Source organism: Sorex araneus, chromosome 9 (genome assembly GCF_027595985.1).
Source record: "Sorex araneus isolate mSorAra2 chromosome 9, mSorAra2.pri, whole genome shotgun sequence".
Classification (NCBI taxonomy): Eukaryota; Metazoa; Chordata; class Mammalia; order Eulipotyphla; family Soricidae; genus Sorex; species Sorex araneus.
The window spans coordinates 61006951-61033966 of record NC_073310.1 but is presented as its reverse complement, the minus strand read 5'-3'; the positions used below and the strand labels follow the sequence as shown (position 1 = coordinate 61033966).

The window sequence follows — 27016 nt, the reverse complement described above, 5'->3', positions numbered from 1 at the left end:
AGCGAGGGGGACTACGGGTCGGCGTTGGGCTCAGCGGGCTCGGAACAAAGGACTCTCCGGTGCGGGCCCGGCGCGGCGCCGTGGGACGGTGGCGGCGCGGCCGAGCGCGGCGTCTGGGCCAGCCCGCGCCGTCGCCGCGCGTTCCCCGCGCTCGCCTCCGGCGCGGTTCCCCACGCCGAGGGGGCGCCGGCGCGGCGGCACCTGCTGCTGAGGGACCCGCGGCCCGCCCCGGGCGCTCATGATGGGGCTGATCTTCGCGAAACTGTGGAGCCTCTTCTGTAACCAAGGTGAGGCGGCGCGCGGCTCCGGCTTCCGGGCTGCGGGAGCGGGGCCGGGGGTCCGGCCCGGCCCGGCCCGGCGGGGGGCACCTTGGGGCGCCCGCGGGCCTTTGGACGCCCCGCCGGCCCTGCCGGAGCCCCCGGAGCCCGGCCCTCGCCCCCGGCCCCCGCCCGGGCCCGCGAACTGTCAACTTTGGGGTTCGGAGAAAAAATCGGCTCTTGCAGCCGGGGCTGCCTCGCGTTGGGATTCCGCCCGCTGCGTCTCTCTGTCTCTGTCTCTCACTGCCTCTCTGGCTCTGGCTCTGTCTCTGTCTCTCAGTCTCTGTCTCTGTCCCTCACTGCCTCTCTGGCTCTCTGTCTCTGTCTCTCACTGCCTCTCTGGCTCTCTGTCTCTGTCTCTGTCTCTCACTGCCTCTCTGGCTCTCTCTGTCTCTCTGTCTCTCTGTCTCTGTCCCTCACTGCCTCTCTGGCTCTCTCTGTCTCTCTGTCTCTCTGTCTCTGTCTCTCACTGCCTCTCTGGCTCTCTCTGTCTCTGTGTCTCTGTCTCACTACCTCTCTGGCTCTCTCTGTCTCTGTCTCTGTCTCTCACTGCCTCTCTGGCTCTCTCTGGCTCTCTGTTTCTGTGTCTCTGTCTCTCTCGCTGTATGTCTCGGTCTCTGTCCGTCTGTCCGTCCGTCCGTCCGCCTGTCCGTCTGTCTGTCTGTCTCTCTCATGAGTGGTCCCGAGTCACCGCGCTTTGCAGAGACCCTCCTGCCAGACCCCTGACTTCCTTAGTCCTCTCCTTTCTGGGGTGCTGGGTAAAGTCACGGGCTTTGGGTCGGGGCTCTCTGCGCTGGCAGTTAGACACCGAGAAGTTGTAGAACCTGTTCTGAGTCAGAGTGAGGCGCGATGGGTCTCTGGAGAGGGAACACGGGAACTCGGCCCCTAGCGAGGCCCTGGCGGGGAAGTCGAGGCGTTCCTGGAGCCTCAGCCCTTGCAGTCAGTTTCCCCAGGGCAGCAGGTCTCATTCCGCAGGTCACGCACGGGCCTAATCGAAAGCAGCGTTTTGCGATGATGACTTTCCACTGCTGATGTGGTGTTTGGGTTTTGTTTTTGTTTTCGTTTTTCACTTCTTCTTCTGGATCTAAGACCCGAGAAGAGCATGAAATGACAGCAATCTGCTTGCTCTGTGAACCAATGCCACTAAAATAATTCCCGCTCATCAATACAGATCTAGGCAAACACACACGCAGATGTGTGTATTACCAGTGAAGGCGCTTATTTTCAAGTGGTTTGGAAATGGTCAGAGTTTTCAACTCCTTGTGGCTATTATCCAGAAATTCTTGACATCATTTTTAGCAGGTTTAATTTGTTGTTGTTGTTCTAATCCTTGTTATAAGAATTTATCGCTGTGTAAAGCGCATCTTTGGATGCATTGAATATTAGAGAAATCAGTGCATCCATCACCTGTGTTTCTCGTCTTCCCCATCGTTTAATACATTACGGAGTCATGGGTTCCCCCTGTGAGACAGGTCCTAGTCTCGCTTCTGTATGTTTTATTGTCACTCAGGCACTTTTCTTTCTTTGAGGCTTCAAAGCTAGAAGGGAGTCCGAATGTAAAGGGAAAAGTTCAGAGAGGGAGGAAGATATTCATAGGCTGCTCTTACGGACTCGTGGTTGTTCACCTCAATGCATTAGTGTTGGAGATTGCCTTTTCCAAACTTCCCTATTGAAATATAGGTCTTGAAGCTGTTCTGTCATTTTATTCTCATTCATCCATGCAAATAATGTTTAGTGGGAGACCTGAAGCCAGTCTTCATAGTAAGATACAAATATTAAAAATAATCAGGGGTGGGGCTGGAATGATAGTACAACGCGGCATTTGCCTTGCATGATCTGGCTTCACTCCCCGCCATCCCATATGGATCCCCGAGCACCACCGCCAGGAGTGATTTCTGAGAGTAGAGCCAGGAGTGACCCCTGAGCATTGCTGGGTGTGGCCCAGAAAAAAAACAAAAACAAAAAAACAGTCCAAAGATACATAGTCACTTGATCTCAAGAATGAGTAAACTGAGACAAACATTGCTGTGTAAAGATATGGATAAAGTCAAGGTTTGACTCACGTGGCTTCTGGAGGGATCAAGGTGTACTTGAACTTGAATGATAAATAGTAATTGATAAAGTATGTTAGGCAGGCTAAGTAGAAGGAGCATGTTTTTCTCAAAAGAAGGACTGATAATATGCAAATGAAGACGTTGAGATCCCTTGATACTGGGGAAGGAAGTGGGCAGTGTTTTGGCTGTGGAGGAAGAGGAGGATGAGGTTGGAGAGGTGCCCTGTGTGTCAGTCATACAGGGCCTAAATGTCACCCAAGACAAGGCTTAGGGGCAGAGGAAGAATTTGGTTATTATGTTTACACATTTCCAAGCATGGAAATAATGTAATAATGTGAGCAGGTTGCTGCCTTTGTCCTATAGTCTAGCTTTCTCTGTCAACAAAATTAACTGTCAGTCTCAGCGTTTTCCTTTTCACCACTGACACAGAGATCCTCAAACCGCTTATTCTTGGCTGTATTTTAGAATGATATTCCCAAGACCTCATCTCAGACCAGTTAAATTAGAGTGGTGGTCTGGGTATGAGTGCCAGAGTATTTTTCTGTGCAGTAGAGTCAAGAACTGCACATCTGGCCTGCGTGCCCCTTTCCCTCTCCTGCAGTGTTTTCCTAAATGGCATTGTTTTTTCCCTATAGCATTTTTAGAATACCAAGTTCTATAAAACTCATGTACTCAGTACCATTCCAGGAAGAGTATTTTAATGCCTTAAGACTATTTCAAGTACCTTGAGGATAGTACAGCTGGTAAGACACTTGCCTTACCTGTAGCCAACCAGGTTCAATCCCCCCTCCACCTATGGTTCCCCGGGCCCCGCCAGGAGCAACCTCTGAGTGGAGAGCCAGGCATAACCTTGAGCACCAAGGTGTGTGGCCCCAAAACAAAAACAAAAACTATTTCAAAATAAATAGGTTCTGCATTTTTAATTTTAATTTTTAAAATAAAAGACTTTACTTGTCAATGGAAGAAGTAATTTCAAAATCTGATTATCTTTACATCTATGTGCTCTGTATATGTATAAAGTCAGCGTGTGTATTTTTTAAATTCAGATAAGAATTTGAGCATTCTCCTTTTTTAAAAAAATCTTTTTAAATTTTCATGGATGTCTTTCATCATTGAACAACTGTAATCAGTTCTTGTGCTTCTGTTAAGGATGAATGAAATATTTGTGGAGGTGGGGGTGGGGGTGTTGAGTCACACCCGCCTGTGCTCACGGTTCACTCCTGGCAGTCTTCGGTGACATAAGTGCTGCCACGGATCAAACTCATGTCTGCTGCATGCAGGGCAAACACCTTACCCATTACACTCTCTCCAGCCCTGTGTAAAATACTTTTAATCATAGTTGATCTTCAAAACCAAATAACAGTGACTTTGTTATCTAATTATCTTTATTGCCTACAAGCATCTTAAGGCCTATTATCCAATTTTATGACATTGTTATTGAACATTCTATCCATACTTGCCTGTGGTTCAAATTTCTGATAAAATGTCATCACGCTTCAGAAAGACTTTTCTATTCTCCATGGCAACTCTCATCTTTTTTTTTCCTTTTGTGTCACACCCAGAGATGCTTAGGGGTTACTCCTGGCTCTGAGCTCAGGAATTAGTCCTGGCCATCCTCGGGAGACCATATGGGATGCCTGAGGTTGAACCGGGGTCGGCTGTGTGCAAGGCGAACGTCCTTCCTGCTGTACTGTTCGCTTTGGCCCCAACTCTCTGTGTGTGGCACAAAAGCCAAAATTAAATTAAAATTGTCTTTGCCTTCCTGCTTTTCTGAATAAAGTTTATCATACCTGTAACCATAAGACTGTTTATTGGCTATCATGTTTCTTTTAATAAACTCTGAGGCATGAGTTATATTCACTATGTATTCCTAGTACCAAAAAAAGTCTCGTTGAATTTTTTTAAAAACAAAATTTATATCAAAATAGCATTCTCTTTGAAAAAATTGAATTTTTTTAATTTTGTTTTTTTTCCCACACACAGGGGTGTTCAGGGATTAATCCTGGGGGGCACAGGGAACCAGAGGGTATGCAGGCGATCGAACTTGGATCAGCTGTGTATAAAGCGAACAACACCCTGTCTGCTATACTATGAGTTTGGACCCAGATATCTTGTTAATTTCTTTCCCGGTATAGAGACATTTCCCCACATTTCTGAGAAATACAAATATATGTAAGGATCGTACACCTCGAATTGCGGTGTTTGCCAGGGGTCACACTCCTGGCCGGGTTGCTCACTGGGGCCCTCCTCTTTTTTGTGGTGCGAACACACACCTGGCTGCATAGACAGCAGATCTATCAAACCCACTGAGAGAGGTGCCAGGCTCAAGCTCGCTGCCTGTGGGACACTGGAGATTTGAACTTGAGAACTTACGCCAAGCACTCTCAGTTGCGATGCGGTCCCAGGAGGGCCTTCATTATTTTCAGTCTGTAAGATTTGTTCCTGCTGAGCCACCCTGTGCTATATTACCTTTCCATGATTTCTACAGAAAAAAGAATTCCCCTGGAGTAAATAATGACATGCTCTTGCTTTGATTTTCTTGGCATGTTTAGCTAAGTGGTTTCATGCTGTCAGAAGCACACTCCACAGGCTTCCCGCCTCTCACCTGCCAGGTACTCTTTCTCTCTTCTCTGCCCCATTATTCCACCCTGCTCCTACTAGACCTGGTACACAGCTGTTGTGGACTTGTCTTTGCTAGTATTTAGGAATTTCCGTAACTCTTCTGTTTGATTATGACTTTACTGTTTGATGAAGCACTTTTTTTTAAATTTCTGCAAAGGTATTCAAAAGTGATTTGTTATGGTGCTGTTCCAAGTGCCTGAAAATGGAAATCTCTTTACTTTTGGCTTACAGTTGAACTGGATATAGAATGCTGAGTTGGAAAACGTTTCTTTGAGATTTTGTTTTGGTTTTGGTTGGGGGCCAGACTCAGGAGTGCTCAGGCCTTAATCGTTGCTCTGTGCTCAGGGATCATTCCTGGTTGGCTCTTGGATCATATGTGGTGCCAGGGATCATACTCGGTACTATCGCTGTAGCCCTCACCTGCACTTTTTTATGCTGTTACTCCATTCCTTTTTTTCCTGTTTCTTTTAGATTAACTATTTTATTGGCCCCTATTGGCAATTCCTGTTTTGCATATTTATGGTTCTGAGGATTGCAACTTTCTTGCCTTTCTGCAGTCTTAATTAATTGAAGGAATAATGCACCATTTGGAAAGAGAGAATTCTGAAACTGTGGCTGAGTTCTCTCCTATCCATGTGTCATGTATGTTGTTGTATATATAAGCTGTACAGATTTTTTTCTATGAAGTCTTATGTACTTTAAAAAAAATAACATATTTGGATTTCCATCCAGTCTAGTTGCCTTTCAAGCCAAAGAACCCTGAAATTTTCGTGCTGGAGTATTGCTGGTGATAAGTAACTTCTATTAGTTCTTTTTATCTGACTATACCTTTATTTACTTTCATTCTAGACCTGTATCTTTGCCGGATATGATTTCTTAGACAAATCATATTTTCTTAGATTCATAATTTCTTAGATTTAAATTTTATTTATTTATTTATTTTTGCTTTTTGGGTCACACCCAGTGATGCTCAGGGGTTACTCCTGGCTCTGCACTCAGAAATTACTCCTGGTGGTGCTTTGGGGACCATATAGGATGCCAGGAATTGAACTTGGGTCGGCCATGTACAGGCCCACCTGCTGTACTATCGCTCCAGCCCAGTTTTACAATTTTCTTAGAAATCATAATTTCTTAGGGTTTTTAAATTTATTTATTTATTCATTTATTTATTTTTACTGCCTTTAAATTCATCATTTTACTGACTTCTGGCCTCCGGTGGATCCCCCCTCCCCCAACGTTCTTATCTTTATTGTTCTTTAGTAGCCTGTGCTTTTCTCTCAGGCTGCCTTCGAGTTTTCTCTTTATTTTTGGTCTTCAGCAGATTGGCCATGATTGATCTAGCTTTTCTATTCCATTTAGAATTTACTAAATTTGTAAAATGTTTATATTTTTAAATATAAGTTTATTTCCCCCCAAAATGCCCATCATAATCACGAGTGACTTATACTATCAGTTTAGTGAGAACCAGCATTTAAGCAAGAAATGAGGGGCCATAAGAGTCTTGCCGGTCAGGCGCTTGTCTTGCCTGCGGCCAAGTCAGATTTGAATCCCCACATCTATCACATATGGTTCCCTGAGCACAGAGCCAGGAGTACACTCTGGCCTCCCCCCAGCCCCCCCCATGTATACATGGAATGAATATTCTAAAAATAGAAGCTATCAGAAGTAGGTCATTTAGCAGTGCTACGACCATTGAATCTTCATTTCAGTTATGTGTCGCCAGGGATAATCTAAATGGTCTCTCTCTCTCTCTTTCTCTTTCTTTCTTTCTCTCTCTCTCTCCCCCTCTCTCTTTCTCTCTCTCTGTCTCTCTCTCTCTCTCTCTCTCTGTCGTTTTTTGGGCCACACTGGGCAGTGCTTGGGGGTTTCTCCTGGCTCTGCACTCAGGTATCACTTCTGGCAGGCTCTGGAGACCATCTGGGACACTGGGGATTGAACCTGAGTCATCCGTGTGCAAGGCATGCGCCCTATCCACTGTACTGTCACTCAGCCCTGTCCTCCTTTCCCTTTTTTCTCTTTTCTGCCTCCCTTCCCCCCTGTCCCCTTCCTCTTTCCCTTCTCCTTCCCCTGATGAGCGGGGGCCGTTGCTCAGCAGATGGGATAGGGCTCATACTTGAATCACCTTTTCCCTTCTCTTCCCTTCTCTTGTTGGAGATCAAAGCCATATCCCCAGCTCTGCAACTTTTTATATCCTCACTGCCCTTCCTTTTAGCTTTTTCACTGTCTGGGATTGAACCAGGGCTTTCGTGTCAGGAAGTCCTGAGTCACCTCTGCAGTGCCTGGGACTGGATCTTCTCCTTTACTTCATGTAGGTGACGGGCCGTGGAGATGGCATAGGTCCGTAACACTGAAAGTTCTCACATCTCGGAAGTGTGTTGTGGCGAGCTGAGACTTCTGAGCCTTCTAAGGCAGTAGGGTGCCCAGTGCGGCAGTCTCATGAGGGCAAGGTGTGCTTTTATAGGTGCGTTAGCATTCTGAAAACTGGCAGTGCCCGAATCCAAGGTTATATGCCTTTCTAGCCACCAAATTGTGTATATTGAGTAAACGCCCCACCCCATATATTTATCCTAAGCATTTGTAGCTTATGCTTTGTAGTAGTATAGTGATTTTTAACAATACACTATAAAACAAGAAGTTAATTCTTTTATATATGTGGAATCTATTCAAAACAAAGATTGTGCACGTGTTAGTTTGTTATGGCTGGCTGGGAGTCAAGCAGGGTCTGTCAACTAAAAGGCTTCATTCTAGTGAAGGTAGTTTGAGGAGCTAGAGGCTAAACTGTGTGCAGGTTCCTAGTTAGTTGAAGTTGCTAAGGGACGTGATGGTATGGTTCTGTGGTTTTTAAAACCCATTAGGTTCACAAGTGAAAAGGATTATTGCTAAGTAATACAAATAGAAACACCTTTTCGTGTCTGCTTTAATTATGACAAATGAAGGAAATTATTTTGTGACTCAGTAAACAGAGTAAGAAATGTGTGTGGCCTCTTGATTATGGCCCACCCCAAAAACAGTACATAACATGCACACTAGGTCAGGTTTTTCAGGCATGAGGAGCCCTTTCTTTTTAATACCAGGCAGCCTCTACAGGGTATAGTTGCGCTGTTGGTATATATGAATATGAAAATCTGACGGACTTGATTTAATAATACCAAGTAACTGGTGGTGACTTTTTTTTTAAGTAGGGCCACACCCAGCAGTGATGTGGGGTAGACTGGAGCCTTGGAGTTCACCCAACCAGCACTGTGACTTTTCTTCCCTCACCCACACGGAGTTTTCCCATCTAGATAGAACTTGTCAGCACTGTTTTTTGGGTTTTTTTTTTTGGGGGGGGGGGGCACGTGTGGTGGTGCTCCTGGAGTGCTCCTGGGCTCATTGCATTCCTGGTGGTTCAGCCTAAAGGTGCCTCCTATAGTGACAAGCGTCATCTCCCCCATATTGAGCTGTGGACCCCAGTTATTGGTGTTTAAAGCAGCTTTTTTTTTTTTTTTTGGTTTTTGGGTCACACCCAGCGATGCTCAGGGGTTACTCGTGGCTCTGCACTCAGGAGTTACTCCTGGCGGTGTTTGGGGGACCATATGGGATGCTGGGAATCGAACCCTGGTCGGACTTCGTGCAAGGCAAACACCCTACCCACTATGCTGTCGCTCCAGCCTCTTAAAGCAGCATTTTTTATTTTTGCTTACAGACAAAAGAAGATATGTGGTTATCCACATTGTTCTCTTTTTGTCCTTGAATAGGTAAAAATATTTATACTAACAAGCATTTGTGACCTCAAGTCTGGTCACAGACATATTCAGACAGCCCCTAAATACTAGGAAGGCACTAGGAGGAAGAAGGAAGGAGTAGTTATGCAAGTGTATATAAATATCCTTCATTTTGTATGTTTTTTTTCCAAGCCCCTCTGAACTTGATTTCACTCTTATTATGTACAATGATATTTAAGAAATTTCCACTCCCCCCCCAAATTGCATTTTTTTTAAAAACGTAGGGGCAAGGGATGTGGCTCGGTGGTAGAGAACTCGCCTTACGTGTCCTCCACCACTGATTCCCAGTCACTCAGTAGGCGTTAAGTTGTTCCCTTTCTGTTGGTGTTTTTTATACTCGGTTCTGCTTAAGAGTTTTCACCTTTGACTCAGTTCAAATTGGAAACCAATCTGGATTGGTTCCCAATCCAATTGGAGACCATCTTTCCAAGTGGTGTGTTACTTAAGGGACTTGTGATCATCCTGATCAACAAAGTTAGGCGGGAGGACTCTCTCTGACCCTTGGGTGTGGCCTTGTGCAGCTTCAGCAATGCTCCTTCTTCCAGCTGGGCTATCTGTTTTGGGCTCTAGACCCTCTTGCTTCCTTCTCACATCTGCCAGGGACCATTTGTCTCCAGATGTTGGGCTGGTGGAGTTTGTAGCTGTGACCCAAATTTCACAAACGTTGAGACTGTTTTGTTACAAGCAATCTGGTTGACTCATTGTCCACCAGTAAGTGCTCTTGTGTTTATACTGGAAGGGAGAAGAACAGGGCACCAGTAAATGAAATGGGCTCCATTAGAAATTGGAGGGAGCTATTAAAAAAGACTCAAGGGGCTAGAGCTATAGCACAGCAGGTAGGGCGTTTGCCTTGCACGCGACTGACCTGGGTTCGATTCCCAGCATCCCATATGGTCCCCTGAGCACCGTCAGGAGTAATTCCTGAGTGCAGAGCCAGGAGTAACTCCTGTGCATTGCCGGGTGTGACCCAAAAAAGGCAAAAAAAAAAAAGACTCAAAAGAGAATTAGTGGGTTCTAGTGAGCAAACACCATCTGTCTCGGATGCAGCAGCTTCTGCCGCAGTTGAAGGCCTTAGCACTGGTTCTGTGAGTCCCAGCTCTGAGGCCCCGGCTCGCGGGCAGATACAAGGGTAGGGTTTTTAGAGGTTGGGGCCACTCCAGCGGGCCCAAAAGCTGTAAAATTCACACTAGGCCCAGGGCTGGAGCTCAGTCTGGCGCTTGCCTCCATGTGAGGCCTGGGCTCCCAACCTGATACCACAAAAGCAGAACCAGGCAAATACCGATGGAAAAAGCCTTCAAGGTTAGGTATCAGAACGTTACTGGAAGGAATGAGAAAACATTTTAAAGTACACGTGTCAGTCCTAGCAACAGGGAAAACTTGCCGTTTTATCTTTCAAATGGGAGGAAGTGAAAAGAAAACCATCTTGGTACAGGTGAGAAACATCCAGGTGTAAAAACAATTTGATAAAACACTAATTTGATAAGTAGAGATGGCAAGCAGGTGTGAAAACGCTTTTTTTTTTTTTTTTGGAGTTTACTTTTAGATGTTAGCGTGTCAATATTAGTATCTGAATCCACTGCCACTTCCCACCTTGGTCTAAATGACAAGTCCCGTTGTGCTTCCCCTTTAACCTCTCCCCACCATTCTTGTATAAGCTAGTGTTCTTTTGTAAATAACAATTAAGTATCCACTTGATTCTCATTCAGAACCTGATCATCATTGTGTTGAAAGCATGTAATTGTGGGATGCTGTGTTAAATGTTTATGGTCTGCTTTCTTTTTGTAGAACACAAAGTAATTATAGTGGGACTGGATAATGCAGGAAAAACCACCATTCTTTATCAATTGTAAGTATGGGAGTTTATTTAATCATTTTCATTATTTTACTTCTTGGAATTCATTTTCTGTGATTAATGAGATACCATTGTAATGTAATGCCAAATCTTAAAATATATAATTTTTTATCTTCCCAAACACACAATTTACTTAAAAAGTGGTGTATTAGGGGCTGGAGAGATAGAACAGGGTTTGACGTTCTTGTCTTGGTTGTGGCTGAGCCCAATTTGATCCCAGGACTGCATTGTGGTCTCATAAGCACAGACAGACTGGAATTAGCCCTGAGCACAGCCAGGTGTGGCCCAAACCCACCCTACCCCTACAAAAATAAATAAAAAGTTTAAATGGGGATCAGAGAGATAATACAGCTGACAGGGCGTTTGTCTTATGCAGCTGATCTAGGTTTGATCTCAGGCATCCCATATAGTCACCTGAGTACCAAAACCTTTTTTATGGCTCAAAAACCAAAAATAAATAAAGGTAAGATTTAAAAAAGATAAATGACTATATATTTGCTAGAGGCTTTCCAGACGCTTGTTTTCTGATTTTAAAGAATGAATGCCCAGCTCCCATAAAGCACATCACACAGGCAGTGCAGAGGTGGGTGTGAAGACCACAGCTCAAGTTCCCACACATGGAGCTTCGTGGGAATAGAGCAGAGTCTCCGGGAAGCTCTCGAGGCCCTCCCGAGAGCTCAAACACGGACTTGTCAGATCGAAAGACAGGAGGCTGGCTCCAGAAGATATCACTTCAGTAGTCCGATACTTTCAGAAAAAGTACATCAATACTTTAAAAGCAAGATCAGTGGCCCACCAATTCCCTTGTCAAAATACTTCCCAGTGTCCTTTCCCGCCAGTCCTGGCCTCTTACTCATTGTTCAGCAGCAGCGATGCTCTGCGTATCCAGAGTTTTAGCCAAATTATAAAATACAGTGTAACATCCTGTGGCTCTTAACTCTTCCTATATCTTTTTTTGCTTTGGGTTTGGGGCCACAGCTGAAGTATTCAGGACTTACTTCTGGCTCTGTGCTCATGGGATCACTCCCAAAGGGGCTTAGGACCGTTTGTGGTGCCAGGGTTCGAATCCGGGTCAGCCATGTACCTACCTACTCTCTCTCCAGCCCTTCCTACCTCATCGTGTCTCAGCTGAGAGCTTTCTAGAAATATTTCACTTAAGCAATGTGTAATGTCTTTTTCAGTATTTTGCTAAAAAGCTACTAATTTATGCTGGTCTCAGAGTTGAATACTTGTTTTTAAAACTGTTATTGATTATAATGCATTTTAATAGGATTTAACCTTTAACATGACAAACATTTCAGAGACCTGTAATAATTGAAGTAACTTTGCACATGGCCTCAAAAACTTGACAGTTGTACACTTCTTTCATCATAATACCAGTGTGTAATAGGCAAATACATATTTGTTGAATAAATAGCTTAACCTGTTTTGATATTTGAAACTAATGGAAATAATTTTGTGGCTTAGCCGAATCTATTTACTCACTTAGACAGTTTTCAGCATTATGGATAGCCTATTGTTTGTGGTTGCTACTCTGAAAGTATTAAAACCACCTAGAAACTTGGTTTTTAAAAGATGGGTCATTGACTGTGATTTGGTAACAGGGCATGGTGATACTGGAGGTGAGTCTCAGAAAAGCAAACTCACAACACAGTTTCTTTCCATCTATTTATCCCATTCTGTAGTTTATTCCATAAAATGAAAATACAGGTTTCCTTCAGGAGCTGTTCTTTGTCTAGGTATTTGTTAACACAGAATGTTTGCCAAGGTCCTATTTTTGATGTTAATGGCTACTGTCATTGGTGCTGATAATGAAGGCTGATGCATGTTAGAAAGAGATAAGACTTCAAATTCTCAAGATTTATGAGTTTTTATGGTTTCTGTCTTTAACAGCTTAATGAATGAGGTGGTTCATACGTCGCCAACTATAGGAAGTAACGTTGAAGAAATAGTTGTGAAGAACACGCATTTTCTTATGTGGGATATCGGTGGTCAGGAGTCCCTGCGGTCATCCTGGAACACGTATTACTCCAACACAGAGGTATAGGAAAGTGGCTACTTCGGTCTGTTTTTATTTTGTTGGGGGGTCACACCCCGTGGTGCTCTGGGGCATCCCCTTGCTCAGGGGTCACTCCTGGTAGTGTGTGGGGACTGTGCTTGTGATGTGGAGCGTCACATCTGGGCCTTTTCTGCACACTCCAGCCCACTGAGTTGCTCTGTGGCCCACTTCTGACTTTGTAAAACAACCAAGGAGCAAGCCCCCCATAGAGGCTATTTATAAGCCATGTTGGTGGGTGCCTTTTAGTAAGATCTTTGTTGGAATGAATTTGAGGTTTCTCACATTAAAATGGAAAGGCAAGAGGCTCGGGCAGTAGCACGGAGGGTAGGGTGTTTGCTTTGCATCCCATATGGTCACTGCCAGGGGTAATTCCTGAGTGCAAAGCCAGGAGTAATCCCTGAGCATCGCTGGCTGTGACCCAAAAAAGCAAACAAACGAACAAACAAAATGGAAAGGCAAATAGAAACTAGATAGGTAGTTGTTATTGATGGAGCCCTTTCTGTTGGTCAGATTCTGTATTCATCTTTGTAGGACACTGTAATGTCTCCATCATTGGCGATATCAGATGCTAGATAAATTGTGACCTCTCCCCAAAGCGCAGCGGGTAGGGCATTTGCCTTGCACAAGGCCAACCCGGGTTCGATTCCTCCATCCCTCTCAGAGAGCCCGACAAGCTACTGAGAGTATCCCTCCTGCACGACAGAGCGTGGCAAACTACCCATGGCGTATTGATAAGCCAAAAACAGTAACAACAAGTCTCACAATGGAGACGTTACTGGTGCCCACTTGAGCAAATTTATGAACAATGGGATGACAGTGCTACAGTGCTACTTAAGAATTATTTAAATTATGTGACACTTAAAAATTACTTTTAATTACCCACATTAAAAAAATCTTAGAGTTTTGGAAAGCTATATATTTAAATATCACATTTAAAAAATAATTTGGGCTTTTTGCTTGTTAAAATTATGAGCTATCTTCCGGTCCCGAAACCGGGCCAGAAACACCGGGGATCCAGACGGAGGAGGTACAGCTGGTACACCTCCAGATGGAGCCCTGGCGACCCTGAGCAGCAACTACAACAGCTCCGGGTTGCGGGACTGGAACACATCCAAACCGCGCGGCCACTAACGAGGCTGCGCGACCTTTTCTAAAAACTGAAAACATACAATCTTTTAATGGAAAACCAATTATCAAATGCTTCCTTAGTAGGGCTGTCTTTCTTGGGGGGAAACTCCAACAACAATAGTGAGTTTTGTCTTGAAATATGGAACGTAATCAAGGTAAAGAGAAAATGAAGTGAAATTCATCAGTTATACAGTTGGGGGTGGAGGACGGGGGCGGGGGGTATACTGGGGATTTTGGTGGTGGAATATGGGCACTGGTGAAGGGATGGTGTTTGAATATTGTATAACTGAGACATAAACCTGAAAACTTTGTAACTTTCCACATGGTGATAAAATAAAAATTAAAAAAAAAATATGAGCTATCTTACTTTTTAATGGTTGATGGGATTTCGTATGTCATACTGTCATACTGTCGTCTCATTGTTCATGGATTTGCCCGAGCAGGCACCAGTAACTTCTCTATTGTGAGACTTGTTACTGTTTTTGGCATATCGAATACGCCATGGGTAGCTTGCTGGGCTTTCTGAGAGGGATGGAGGAATCGAACCCGGGTCAGCCTTGTGCAAGGCAAACGCCCTACCCGCTGTGCTATCGTTCCAGTCCAGGATTCAGTATAATGTAAACTGTGATAAGGTGGTCGATTCTTTAGTGACAGTGATGCCATAGGAAGTACGTATTAGTTGGAAGTAGTTTTGCCGCAAACTTAAAGATCCTGTTTAATTTTCTTTTTAATTGTCTTCTAGTTCATCATTCTTGTTGTTGATAGCATTGACAGAGAGCGACTAGCTATTACAAAAGAAGAATTATACAGAATGTTGGCTCATGAGGTAAATTTTGGAAGCAAACAAATAATGAAATAAATATCTACTAGTTTTGCTTTTTATGTTGATTCATGTTCAATGTTAATTATTTCACATTTAACATGGTTTTATATACTGATGAAAGTATGAAAGTCAGGATTTTTCATTTTTAAGTCTAAAGTTATTACATTAATTTGTAGCGTACTAACATTTGGGGGGCAAAATGTTAATTGTAGTTGTTTTTTTTTTATTTCAAAACCCTCTCCAACAAGAATTTCCATCTGTTAGAAATCTTCTCAACAAACCAATATTGCTTGGTTCTTCCTTTAGCATATTTACAACACAAATTTATAATGTGTTTTTTTATAATGTGTTTTATATGCTTTTGTGCTCACCTTACTTGTGTATATGTCCCATAGCTTGTTTATCCACTTATCAGTTCCTGGACACTTGGGTTGTTTCCAGAGTTTTGGCTATTTTGAATAGTGCCGCAGTGAAAATAAGGAGTACAAATGTCTTTTCTGAATAGTGTTTTGGGGTGCTTAGGGTCGATGCCCAGAGTAGAATTGCTGGGTCACACAGAAGCTCAATTTCTCATTTTGTGAGAAATTTTTCCAGAAAGGCTGGGCCAGTCGACATTCCTCTCAGCAGTGAATGTGGGTCCCTTTTCCCTACATCTGTGCCAACACTGGTGGGTTTTGTTCTTTGTGCCAGTCTCCCTGGTGTGAGATGGTATCTCATTGTTTTGATTTTTATCTCCCTGATGAAGTACTTACTTTGAACAGAGCAAGTTTTTCAAAGTCAATTCTTAGTCATGCCTTAGTCTGTTAAGGCAAGAAAAGAGGGAAACATGTTTTTCCCCACACTTTTGTAATAACTGAAAATTCATTATGAATAATCTGGGGCCACTCATTTTTTCAGCTATATGCAGTGCTCACAGGATGGCACACAGATTGATGACAAGTTCCATATTTTCACTGTCCCTTAAAAAAAAACCTAGGTAATGAAATATATTTGTCATGTACCCACTATTCAGCCTAAAATACTAAATGTCCTGTGAGTCCCCTCCAGTCTAATTTCCTTCCTTCTTTCTCAGCTTATCCTAAAAGAATTCCACTGTCACGATCATCATTCCTCTGTGCATGGCTGAGGGGCGCCCAGCAGTGCTCAGGGCACTCTGGGGCCACTCCTAGTTCTCTTTCGAGGACACTGGTGCTGGGGATGACCAGAATCACCCTGGCAGTGCCTGGGGTCTCCAGGGACACACCTGCAAATCCTTTTTTCCACTTTTACCATATCAGTATATATCTACTAGTCATACAGAAAATCAAATTCTTTGTTCATAAAAATTAATGTGACGGTATAAATTATCCGTTTTTGTATGCACATGTTTAGCTGATTCCTTTTAATGATTACATGTGTGAATACTACAAAGTTCATCCGTGCATCTGCTTATGAATGGTTAGGTGGTTTCTAATATTTCTATTACATAAGCCCTGCTGCAATGAGCATTGATTTTTATTGTGATGTTTCACATATTAGTAATATTTTGTATTATTTGCAGGATTTAAGGAAAGCTGCAGTCCTTATCTTTGCAAATAAGCAGGATATGAAAGGGTGTATGACAGCAGCTGAAATCTCTAAATACCTCACCCTTAGTTCCATTAAGGATCATCCTTGGCACATCCAGTCCTGCTGTGCTTTAACAGGTGAAGGGTAAGTACAGTCCATGTCAGAAAGCCGATGGCTTCTTTCAAACATTGTAGACTTATTTTCTCTTTGCTCCTGATTCTTGTTTTGTTTTTTATCCTGATTCTTTTTTTTTTCTTCTTAAAGATTGTTTATTGTGTCTAAGACTTAAAAAGCTGCATTAACTTTAGGCAGTTTCTATTTGCTAAATTAGAATTTTACCAAGTTACTGACCCATTTTTTGAAATTCTTCCTAGTATTTTACCAAAAGTAGATACAGCAAACTTCGCTTTCAATTTTCACAGTCCAGATTTTTGGTTATTCATTTTCTGTGTTTTTCATCAAAGAAATTTTACATTTTCTAACAAGGACCTAATTAATCCAAAGCTTACTGCTTTCTGAAGAACATGCTCCCTTTATTATCAGAAAATCATACTTTCAGTTCTGCCTTTTCCAAAATCCCACCCATTCTAACCCCACCATCCTACCAATTGGCTCCCTACTTTCATCCAGGCCCCTGCCCCGTTGAGGTAATTTTGACCTATGCTCCCTTGGACTATCCTGGGGCCCACTTGAGAAACACTATGTGGACAGTAACATTTGAGACAAGGCCATCGTACTGTCTTCTCCTTTCCTAAGAACTTGGGTTTGGATAGAGTAGGCCAAGGTGAGCAATATAGCGTGTACATCTCACTCTTAATTTCCATAAACTTGCTTAGCCTCAAAGCAACCTACTCTTTAATTTTTCACAAGTAGTTTGTAAAATAATAGATGAGCTTTTTTGAGCTATGCTGCATATTGTTGTTTTTTAAAATGTAGGAGGTGAGGAGAAGTTTTTGATGTTTATTTTGGGAGAAGACGTTCTTGATACTTAGGTGAAGCTTAGAGGTTATTCCTGACTGTGTATTCTGAAATTACTCCGGGTGATGCCCAGAGAACCGTAAGGAGTGCTGGGGACTGAATCTGAATTGACCGCATGCAAGGCAGGTGCCCTACCCACTGTACTATTCCATCCCCATCTTGATGTCTTTTCTATAGTGGTTTCTAGTGTCGTTCATCTTAGAAGGAGGACTCTTGCAAACCCGCTTATGGCTTCTCTTCAAGATGAGTTTTAAACAATTCCCCGTCTTACCAAACCAATTAAGATCATTTTAAGAACTTGAACTTAAAGGTTTTCACTTATTATAGTATTGTCACTTACATCTATAATTATTGTAGTACCAACCTTTGGGTAAGATTTTAAAAAATAATCAGCCTGCTTTCGAGTTTTAAATTCCAAGTTTTTCCTTCTGAAAATGCTCCTGTCTTTTGTTTCAGGTTATGCCAAGGTCTAGAGTGGATGACCTCTCGGATTGGTGTGAGATAACTTTTTTGCTCGAAAGAGACTGCTCTATTTATTCTGTGACATGAACATTTTTTCCTAGTACCTTTGGCTGCTAAGGCAGCAGCATGTTTAATTTATAACAACACAAACCTCTATGAGCAACACTTGAATCAAGTGCAGCCGAACTGGAACATAAAAAAGATTTTTTTTCTTAACTTTTTTTTAATGCACTAATCTTCATTTGGATGAATATAATGTATAACAATGTTTTCAGCAACAGGATCCTTCTGACTGCTTATTCTAATGATTTGATGACTACCTTGTAAGGAATTTCTGCCATATGTTTTCTTAAGTATTGTAACAACTTTAATGACCGGTTTCTTTCACTTACTGACCACCTCTTTTTGCCACCCAGGTAATGAATGGTTTGACAGAGTAGTAGTGGAAATCTAAGTACTGCTTACAAACTGAATCCACATTAAACATTTACTCCCTCCAAAACGTATTTTTTGGACAGAACTTATTACAGAATAATAAACTTTCCGGGGTGGGGGCGGTGTTGTGTGTGTGTGTGTGTGTGTGTCTATGGGGGCTGGAGGTGGGGTGTGTGTGTGTGTGTGTGTGTATGTCTATGGGGGCTGGAGAGATAGCTCAAAGGGCCGAGTGCATAGTTTGCATGTGGAAAGCCTGAGTTTGATCCCCAGCACCATGTTATCCCCTCAGCACCTCTGAGTGTAGCCCAAAAAACAAAACAACTGTATATGTGTCTGTTGTATCTCTGTGTGTGTGTGTGTGTGTATAACACATCATGAAAACTGCCTTTAAATGCATTCACTTTCCCCACAAAAGTTTTAAGTTTCTAATATTAGTATTGAAATTAAGCAGACTACTTAGATAAAAGAATAGAGTCCTTTCTTGCCTATAACCCATAATTAGTTTTTGTTATTAGCTAATCAAATTATTTATTTGAAAAACAAACTCTGACGGTAAATATTTTGGACAAATCTGGTATATTTAAAGTATCACATTATTCACTGCATATGTAACTATTGGAAATTAGTAAAGCATACCAGCACTAACTGAAAAGAACACACTTGGAATATATTTTACTACCTATTACAAAGCCATTTTTTATCAGCAAAAAATTCAGCTAATCCTTTTGCAAGGAACATTATATCTGCTTAGAAAATAGTTCATTTTATTTCTTAAGACTCAAAATTGTATATGTAATAGCATTTCTACCACCAGCAGTATATCACTTAAAAAACCACATGTTTTTCCTTCTATTTTTGAATATTCGCTGCAGACAAGCTTGGGCTAATGGACATCTTCACAATTATGCCTCATGTTCTGTATCTCTTGATGGATTCTAGGAAATGCTGAATTTTAAACCTAACATTTAGAACGCTACTTACTAGGAGACTCAAAGCTATTACACTGACAACTTAGAAAGTTTTAAAGAGTTAAGGAGAAAAAGTCATAGTCAAAAGTTTAAGGGATAGCATTAACAAGTTTACAAGTTTAAAGGCAGCTGAGATCATCTAAATTGTGCATTCCTTTAGAGGGAGGATAGGTTTTACATCTTGATTCTATTCTTCATATTTTTTTTTTCTTAAATGAAAGGGAGAAATTTAGAGAATACTTACTTTTAACGGTAAAAAATTCCATGATTTCATTTGGATCAAAAATATAATTCAGTGTTCACCAAGGATATTAAAATACCTTTTCAACATTGTTAACATAATTTCAATATTTTTTGTAAGCTGGTTTAAATTTTGCTTTGTTTTCAGATATTCTTGATTTATTATACTTATTCTCATTAATTTAGTTAATTGTGGTTACAGTTTTGGGCTTATATTTAATGTTAGCACACCTTAGAGATGAAAATGATTAGGGGAAACTTTCTGGATTTAGAGAACTAGCTGTTTATTAATTTTTTTTTGAATCTTTTTAAGTGGTTCTATATCAGGTGGAGGAATTTTTATTATTTTTAATATAACCCATAATCAAGACCATAACAGCAAAGCAGACATAAATCATTCTGGATGCTTGTGATGTATGTGTGGTGTGGGGATTTAGGAGGAATTAGCAAACTACCATTTACCTAAAAGTACACTTTGTTGGAATTTCTTTCTTGGTCATGTAGTTTAGTCATAAATATTGAGGACAGCTCTTTTAACTCTGTCCTGCAAAGAAGCATGTTTATTATTCCTGTATTCATTCTTATGAAATTTGTATGTAAAAGATTGGCTGGCTCAATTTTCTTCTATCAAATTATATAGTTATTTTTTTATATTACCACATCAGCATTATATTGAAAGTGTTTTTAATAGTTGATTATATTTTGTCAACTACTAGTATAGACTCAAGTTTGCTATTTAATTTTTACGTACGATTTATTTTCTAAATCCTTTAAAAACCATTTTGTTAATTTAGAATTAGAAATGATTATATAAGCTGTGTGTTAAAGATGAAATTGGCATTTATTGTGCCAATGGTTGGGAAAAGTTCAACTGGGAAATATTTTATAAATTCTCGTTAGATATTTCCTATTATAGTAATATAAAGAACGATTATCTTTTACTCCAAGAGAATGTTTGATCCAAACAAGTATCTAATACTATAGATTCTGACATTCAGTGTTTATCCAATGTTTATTGATCAACCAAGTGCAGGGTGTCATCTGATAAAGAACAAAACAAAACTTGTAATTAGTGCCTTTATTCACATTTTTGAGAAAAATTCTCAGTTGGGTACTACATCTATTCTTTAGATCTGGGATTACAGCTAATTAACAGTGTGAAGTAATGCAAATTTCACTTCCTTCCTCTTCAGTCCTCCAATTTAACAGCAAAGTTCCATGTAAATAGTAGAAAGCAATGAACTACCCACAAGAAGTTCTTCTTAATCTGAAGATAAAGAAGCTAAATATTCACAAATCTTTTCAACATATTATTGTTTAAAAAAAAAGTGTAACTGCTACCCTTGTAAGGTCAAATATGTTTTTCCTGATTTTTGAACATGTGTGCTCTTCATATTTAAACCTCTGTTCTTGTTGAAACCCAGTTGAGAATTGTTTTAAAATTTACAGACACTGTTCTATGGGACTATTAGTATGATTTGGTTCCTTATATAGGAAATTATATATAATCTGTTGGAAAACTCTGATTAAAAACTTAGATTTTGTTTTTAGTTTTTGTGTTAGTATGTGTATTCAATGGCTTGGTTTTATTCACTATCCATTAGAGGAAAGATAATATATTCAAATTTCATTGTTAAAAGTAATTATAAAGGGCCACCACCTCTATCACTATGATAGCTATATTTGTTTTGATTCAGCATAAATTAAAATTCATTATAGCATAAGTAAAAACATATTTCCTACAAAATAGTGCGTATGGGCATACTGTAAACAGTATTCTCTGGAGAGCGATAAGCCCATGGGGATCACAAAGCAAAGGATATTGTAAATAATAAAATCTTTATTTAAAAAAAATTCTCAGTATGGTATCTTGGGACAAATTACAAACAGAATTGTTTCCTCTAATTTATATTTTAATCCTTAACTATGTAAATTGTATTAGTAGGGGAAAAAAGACCGGTTTTAGGCCTACCGATAGATAAATTCCATGGAATAAATTCCATGGAGATTTATCTATGAAGGGCAGTTTTTCGAGTCAAACCTTTTTACCTATGGGATTGAATCCAAAACTTTTCACATCCAGTTTAATTCTAGAAGAAGCTATATAAGGTATTAAGGTGAAGTTCAAACAGAGTCATTTGAAGACAGTCTGAGAGTTCTCTCTGTAGAGTGAATCTCATTTTGGCCTCTACTGGTCTCGTTGATCTTAGTAACTGTCCACGCTTTCCTATTGTTTTTGCTGCAGAACTTAAAGTAAAATGGATGAAACCAAATTTGTTTTTAGCTTTGAATCCCACCCCCATTCTTTTATTTAACTGATGAATACAATCAAGAAAACAAAGTATCAATTATTGCTGCTCTGTTTAGACCCAACTAACAGCTATTGACAATGCAAAAGAGAGAAAATAAGCCATATTGCTAAGAAATTCCTATTACGATGATGTTAAACACCAGCCTGTCGTTGGAAATTCTTTCTCCTAGAGAATACCTTGCTTATTTTCCTGACTCGATAATTATATGGAAGTTGTTGCTTTGTGTTTTTTTAGGGGTGGGGGCAAACCAGGAGCTCAGGGGTGCTCCCAGTTCTGCTCCCTGTGGTTCTTGGTTCTTGGGGACCCCTGAAGTGCTGGGGATTGAACCTGGACTCCTGAGGCAAAGCCTGTGCTCGTCTTTTGATCTCTCCAGCCCAGTTTATTGGTTTTAAATCCACCCCAAGTTCATTGTTTGCCTTTCTAGTATTAATGGGATTGTACAGCCAGGATGTCGGTATTTATAAGTCTGATGTAGTTTACATCCAAAGTTATTTTTTTTTATTTTTGTTTTCAGAAATGCTTCACTCCCATATTCATTATTAATGAATACTGAAATCTAAATGCTAGGTTCCCGCAAAGTATTTTTTTAGAGTTCTAGTATCCAAAGCTAAGTAGAGGTGGCAAATAACACATAGCTTTTCAACTCCTTGGCTTCAGACTTAAAGTAGAATAAACGTTGTGTTCAGTAGACTTCATAACAGTTTTAAATGTATATAGTTTGGGAAATAGTAATTGGAATCTTTAGATCAGACCTAGAAATAAAAGCCAAAATACTTGAAACAAAGGTTAAAACATGGAGTGGAAGAATCTTAAAAAGGACATCAGTAGATTATTTAATAGAAAGTAATAATTGCTTCCAACTAACTAAGGCATTAAAAATTAATAGTTCAGTCTTTTATAGCAGAGCTGGATGGTGTATATATTTTTTAAATATAGCCACAGGATAAAAGGCTCAATGGTATTTTAGAATTTTGGGGGAGCCATAGGGAGCTGTCTTGCATTTTTTTAAAATCAGTAGTCTGCATTTGCTTCCAAAATGGAGAAAGAATAAAACGTGCCGTGTATAACTGTATGACGTTTGGACTAGGAAACAGTTTAGAAGAATGGAAATACCCTCTTGCACAAACTTTTAAGATTTTAATTTAAAATTACCTCACTTTTCAGTCCACATGGTGCTTTGCTCCAGTTTCTAGGAAGTCACGTCATAAATACCCCTATCGTCCAAACTGGGTTCACAGCCACAGAATTCACTGCGAGGGGCGAGCTTTGGTGGGATCTGGTGTCCTTGCTGAGCAGGGAGGCTCATGTGCTGTCACAGATGCCTAACCCGGCTTCCTTAGACCGCAGGAACTAGTGCTCATTCAAACCAGAATTCAGATTTGGAAAGGGAATGGTCCTAAAACTTGATCAATTCTATTTTACTGCAGTTACATTTCTGTTAGTGTGTTCGGCTATCAATGGCTGTCAGTTTTTCCTGGCCTTGTGTAATTTCATATTGTGGCCCAATTCATTCAAGACTAATTTCATCTACTTTTCCTCAGGAAATTCAGGGGCTTTACAGCCCCTATTTTGTTCTCTTGGAGTAAATTGTTCTGTATCATTAGGAAAATTTTGTTTTGGTGTAAAAAAACAGCTGCTATTTCCGCCCCCAACCCCCCAAAAAAGTAAAATAAAGTAATACTTATGTTTTTTCTTCCCATGGTGTAATAGTTATGAATTTTATCCTATTCATCTGCTGCACAGCATGGTTTCTTAAAAAAATATACACAAAAACTAAAAGCAGTTACAGCCTTGATCTTGCATTTGTTCTAATCAGAATATAATGGTTATAATCATACATTGCCATTTTAACAGAAGTTGGTGCTTTGGAGCATTAAAGAGGAAACAGCAGGTCCTGTATGATACAACTTGTCTCAGAATGTAAAAACTTAAAGTGTCTTGCATTTATGTTCATTTCTTAAGGTTTAAATAAGAACTGTTATTATTCATCAAGGTTCAGCCTTTGTAGAAATTATAGCATCTTAACTGATCACCTTGATCAAACAGAAGATGGTGTTAATAAGTCTAAAGTTATGAATTAGTTTTCTCTGGACCTCTCATTGTATAGAGGGACCAAAACAAATATTGTACGCTACAAACTGTAGCTTGATACCAAATGAGCAACTGAAATGTGCCCTATTGGTCCAATATATAAGCATAACTATAAAGATATTAAGAGCAGCAAATTATTTAATGCATCACGTCCATTCTTGAAAATGGTTCAAAGCATGTTCTGGTGGTGGAGTTGTTAAAAAGAAACATGTTCTAAATTTAATAGCTTCATTACTATCATAAAATATTTTTATATGTTGAGTTTAAATTGCTGGTTCTCATAATTTTTTTATTTCTACAATTACGTTACCATAAGTTCCTTGCATGCTACTTACTCAAATAAAAGGATGCTGTTTGCTCTGGAATGTTCATCTTTCAGACAGGTTGTGGCTCATTTGCAATCATGGTGCAATATGGTGTAACATTCATTTGTTTTCAGTCAACAATTTTATTTTTGTCATAATAAATAATTACTTTTCCAATATAAAGTGAAGCCAGTGTTTTCTTTTCAAGGTAAAATTTGACAGAACAGACTTTTTTTTAAAAAAAGGGAAAGAAACCCATTTAAGCTTGCAGCGAGGGGAATTTTATTTGGGCGTGCATGGTGGTAATGCTTGGAGGGGGGAGGGCTGCCTCTCCTGACGTCTCAGGGAAGACTGCAGTTCCGTGCTCAGGAGAACTCGGGAGGTGCTCAGGGGATCATGCACAGGAGTAGCTTGAGAGGGTGAGGGGTGGGTGTGGGGAGGGAGGCACTACAAGGCGAGAGTGCCTCGAGCCCTGTACTCTCAGAGACAGAACTTGTAAGGGACAGGTAGTAGGTGCTCATGGAACTCCACATAAGGGTTTTCTAAAACAGGCTGGGATTAGAGGGCAGGCACACTGCATAGAAAACTTGGAAATGACTTTCTTACCCATATGGCTCATTTTTCAATCTCTCACAAGGCTGAAGTTTTGTTTTGCAGCCTTTGGGCCACACCTAGTGGAAGACCGTGTGACGCAGCATACACTCCAACTCTTTGCAGGCCCAAGACTAGGTTTTTCTATTTCTTGATCCACATGGTCCAAGAATAATGTCCAAAAGCTCCCACAATTTTATTTTTGTATGAGGAAAATGTCAGATCTTATCATTGCGGTCTTTGTTATATATATATGTATATATATTTAATATTAATATTTAATGTTATATATTTAATATATATTAAAAGGACTCTCAATGGAGTGGCTTTTTGGCTTGTTTTGGGACCACACCCGGTACTCGGGTTTTACTTTGGGTTCTGCACCCAAGGATCATGGCTGGCAGGCTTGGGGAACCATATGTGGTGCCAAGATTGGACTAGGGTGGGCTGTGCACGAAGCAAGCAGCCTACCAGCTGTACTGTTGCTTGGCCGAGGAGTACCCAACTTAGCTGTAATTTTAACGTCTACCCAATATTAGTCTGGAGTTCTCTGGGCCATGCCAGTGAGGTGGGGCAAAGTGACTTGACCTGAAATAATATTTAGGTAATCTCTTTCTGACAAGCACTCCCCTCTTTTGTACAAGCACTCCGACTTGCTCAATATTATGCTGCCTCATTGATTACTAATGGATGTAATGAGGCTAATTAGATCCTAAAGTATATGACTTTTTGTTTAGTTACGTTATAATTCCAAGAGTATTTCCAAGAGAAGCAACTCATTTTCTTTCACTGGGTCAGAGTCAAATAGGTCAGTTCTAGAAGGATCATCTACTAAAAATAGAGTAGCTATTTTTATTTTTTTAGTGAAGCAAAATAGTTTTTACTGAAAAAAAAGGTAGGGCAGAAGAGAGGAGTAAAGGAATATATACATGGTCAAGAGAGAACAGGAGCTTGTAAGAGCCTGAAGTAGTTTTGTTTGTTTTGATCCCCCCTCCCCTGCCCCCAGCAATGCTGGTTCTTACTCCTGGTGCTCAGCTTACTCCTGGGGCTTACTCCTGGCGGTGCATGGGAATCCTATAGGTTGCCGGGGATCGAACCAGGGTTGGCCACATGCAAGGCAAGTACCTTACTTGCTGTGCTTTCACTCTGACCCTGGGGTGCTTCTTTTTAAATTTCCTTCAAATTCATCACCTTACATTGGAGACAATACTGTACAGCTCAGAGTACATCGTACTTGATAGGAATTAATATACCTCCCGGCTCTATGTTATGAGTTACCTTTCACACTCAATCAGTGCTGCCTGAATTCTGCCTGATGTAAAGGTGGTATTATTATATCTGGCACTGGGCTCAGTTGCAAGGCAACAGGATGGGAATGCAAGTACAGCCAGTGACTGGGAAGTGGAGAGCTAGAGATCTAAGCCGCAGGATGCGTTTGGGTGAATCAGGCAAATCACTGTCCTGAGTTGTATGAACATCTGCCGTTTTAACGCTTCACACACCAAGCGCTCTGCTAAGCACACTATGAATTCATTTTCTTGCATTAAGCTTACGATGGTAAATGGACTCATTCCTGTTCTGCAGAGACGGAAAAAGACTCCGTCTCTGCCCAGAGTCACAGTTTGCTTGTAAGTGGTATAATAGTGGCAGAGAGTTGGAATTCAAAACACATGAACATGATTCTAAATGCTATTAACTACCATGGGGGAGATTCTAGAAAGAAACTCTAGTTCCATATTCTAGTACTAGGAAAAAATCCCCTACAGATACTTTGCCAAAGAAACAGTTCAGAGGATGCACAGGCAGGATACGAGTTTCTTGGGTAACAAAGGTAGTCCAGACTGAGACATTCAATTTCCTTTTTGGCGATTTCATAATTTACATAAAATCCAAGAAACAATGTACAGTATAATAAAGTGCACACGGTACGTGTCCTTGTGCTCTTAGTGTAAGTGTGCTGCCCTGGAAGTGGCCACCTTTATTCGTGCCTGCTACCACTCATTAAACATCGCTTATGAACATCTACTTTCAAGAACTGTCCAAGGTGGGCTTAGGGCTAAGGTTTCACTCTCATCCCAAACTCTCACACCTCCCCGAGTACGCCAGCACAGCAGAAAGGTGCAGTGCAGGTAAAGCTTTGCTCTCCCTTACATCTTTATTTCCTGGAAACTGTGACAAAGAGGTTGCTCAGATTAGAGCTAATAAAAAATTAGGATACAAAATGGTGGAAACCTCAATAACTATGTTGATGTCAATGTGTCATCATTTCCAATGACCTCAGTGGATTCCCATCTGCACACAGACCTCTGAATTCTAGTAAGAGTTCATTGTCTACCACACAGAAAAATCTTCAAGTTCTTAGCTCAAGGAAGAAACTGGAGGCCCGGCTCTAGGAGGACCAGAACAACCATGAAAGTGGGGATACAAAGGTTTTATGTTACAGAGTCAGGAAAAGACGGATTTTTCA

General features: G+C 40.9%; 1 protein-coding gene across 1 annotated transcript; it reads left to right on the top strand.

The window, feature by feature from the left end:
• ARL5B (ADP ribosylation factor like GTPase 5B) lies at window positions 1–24135 on the top strand. Its single transcript, XM_055147321.1, has 7 exons — window positions 1–287; window positions 10543–10603; window positions 12503–12650; window positions 14539–14622; window positions 16160–16311; window positions 17602–18206; window positions 18253–24135. Exons 1-6 carry the CDS (start codon window positions 239–241, stop codon window positions 17648–17650), a joined length of 543 nt encoding a protein of 180 aa, XP_055003296.1. The 5' UTR covers window positions 1–238; the 3' UTR covers window positions 17651–18206; window positions 18253–24135.
• The last annotated feature ends 2881 nt before the right edge of the window (window positions 24136–27016 follow it).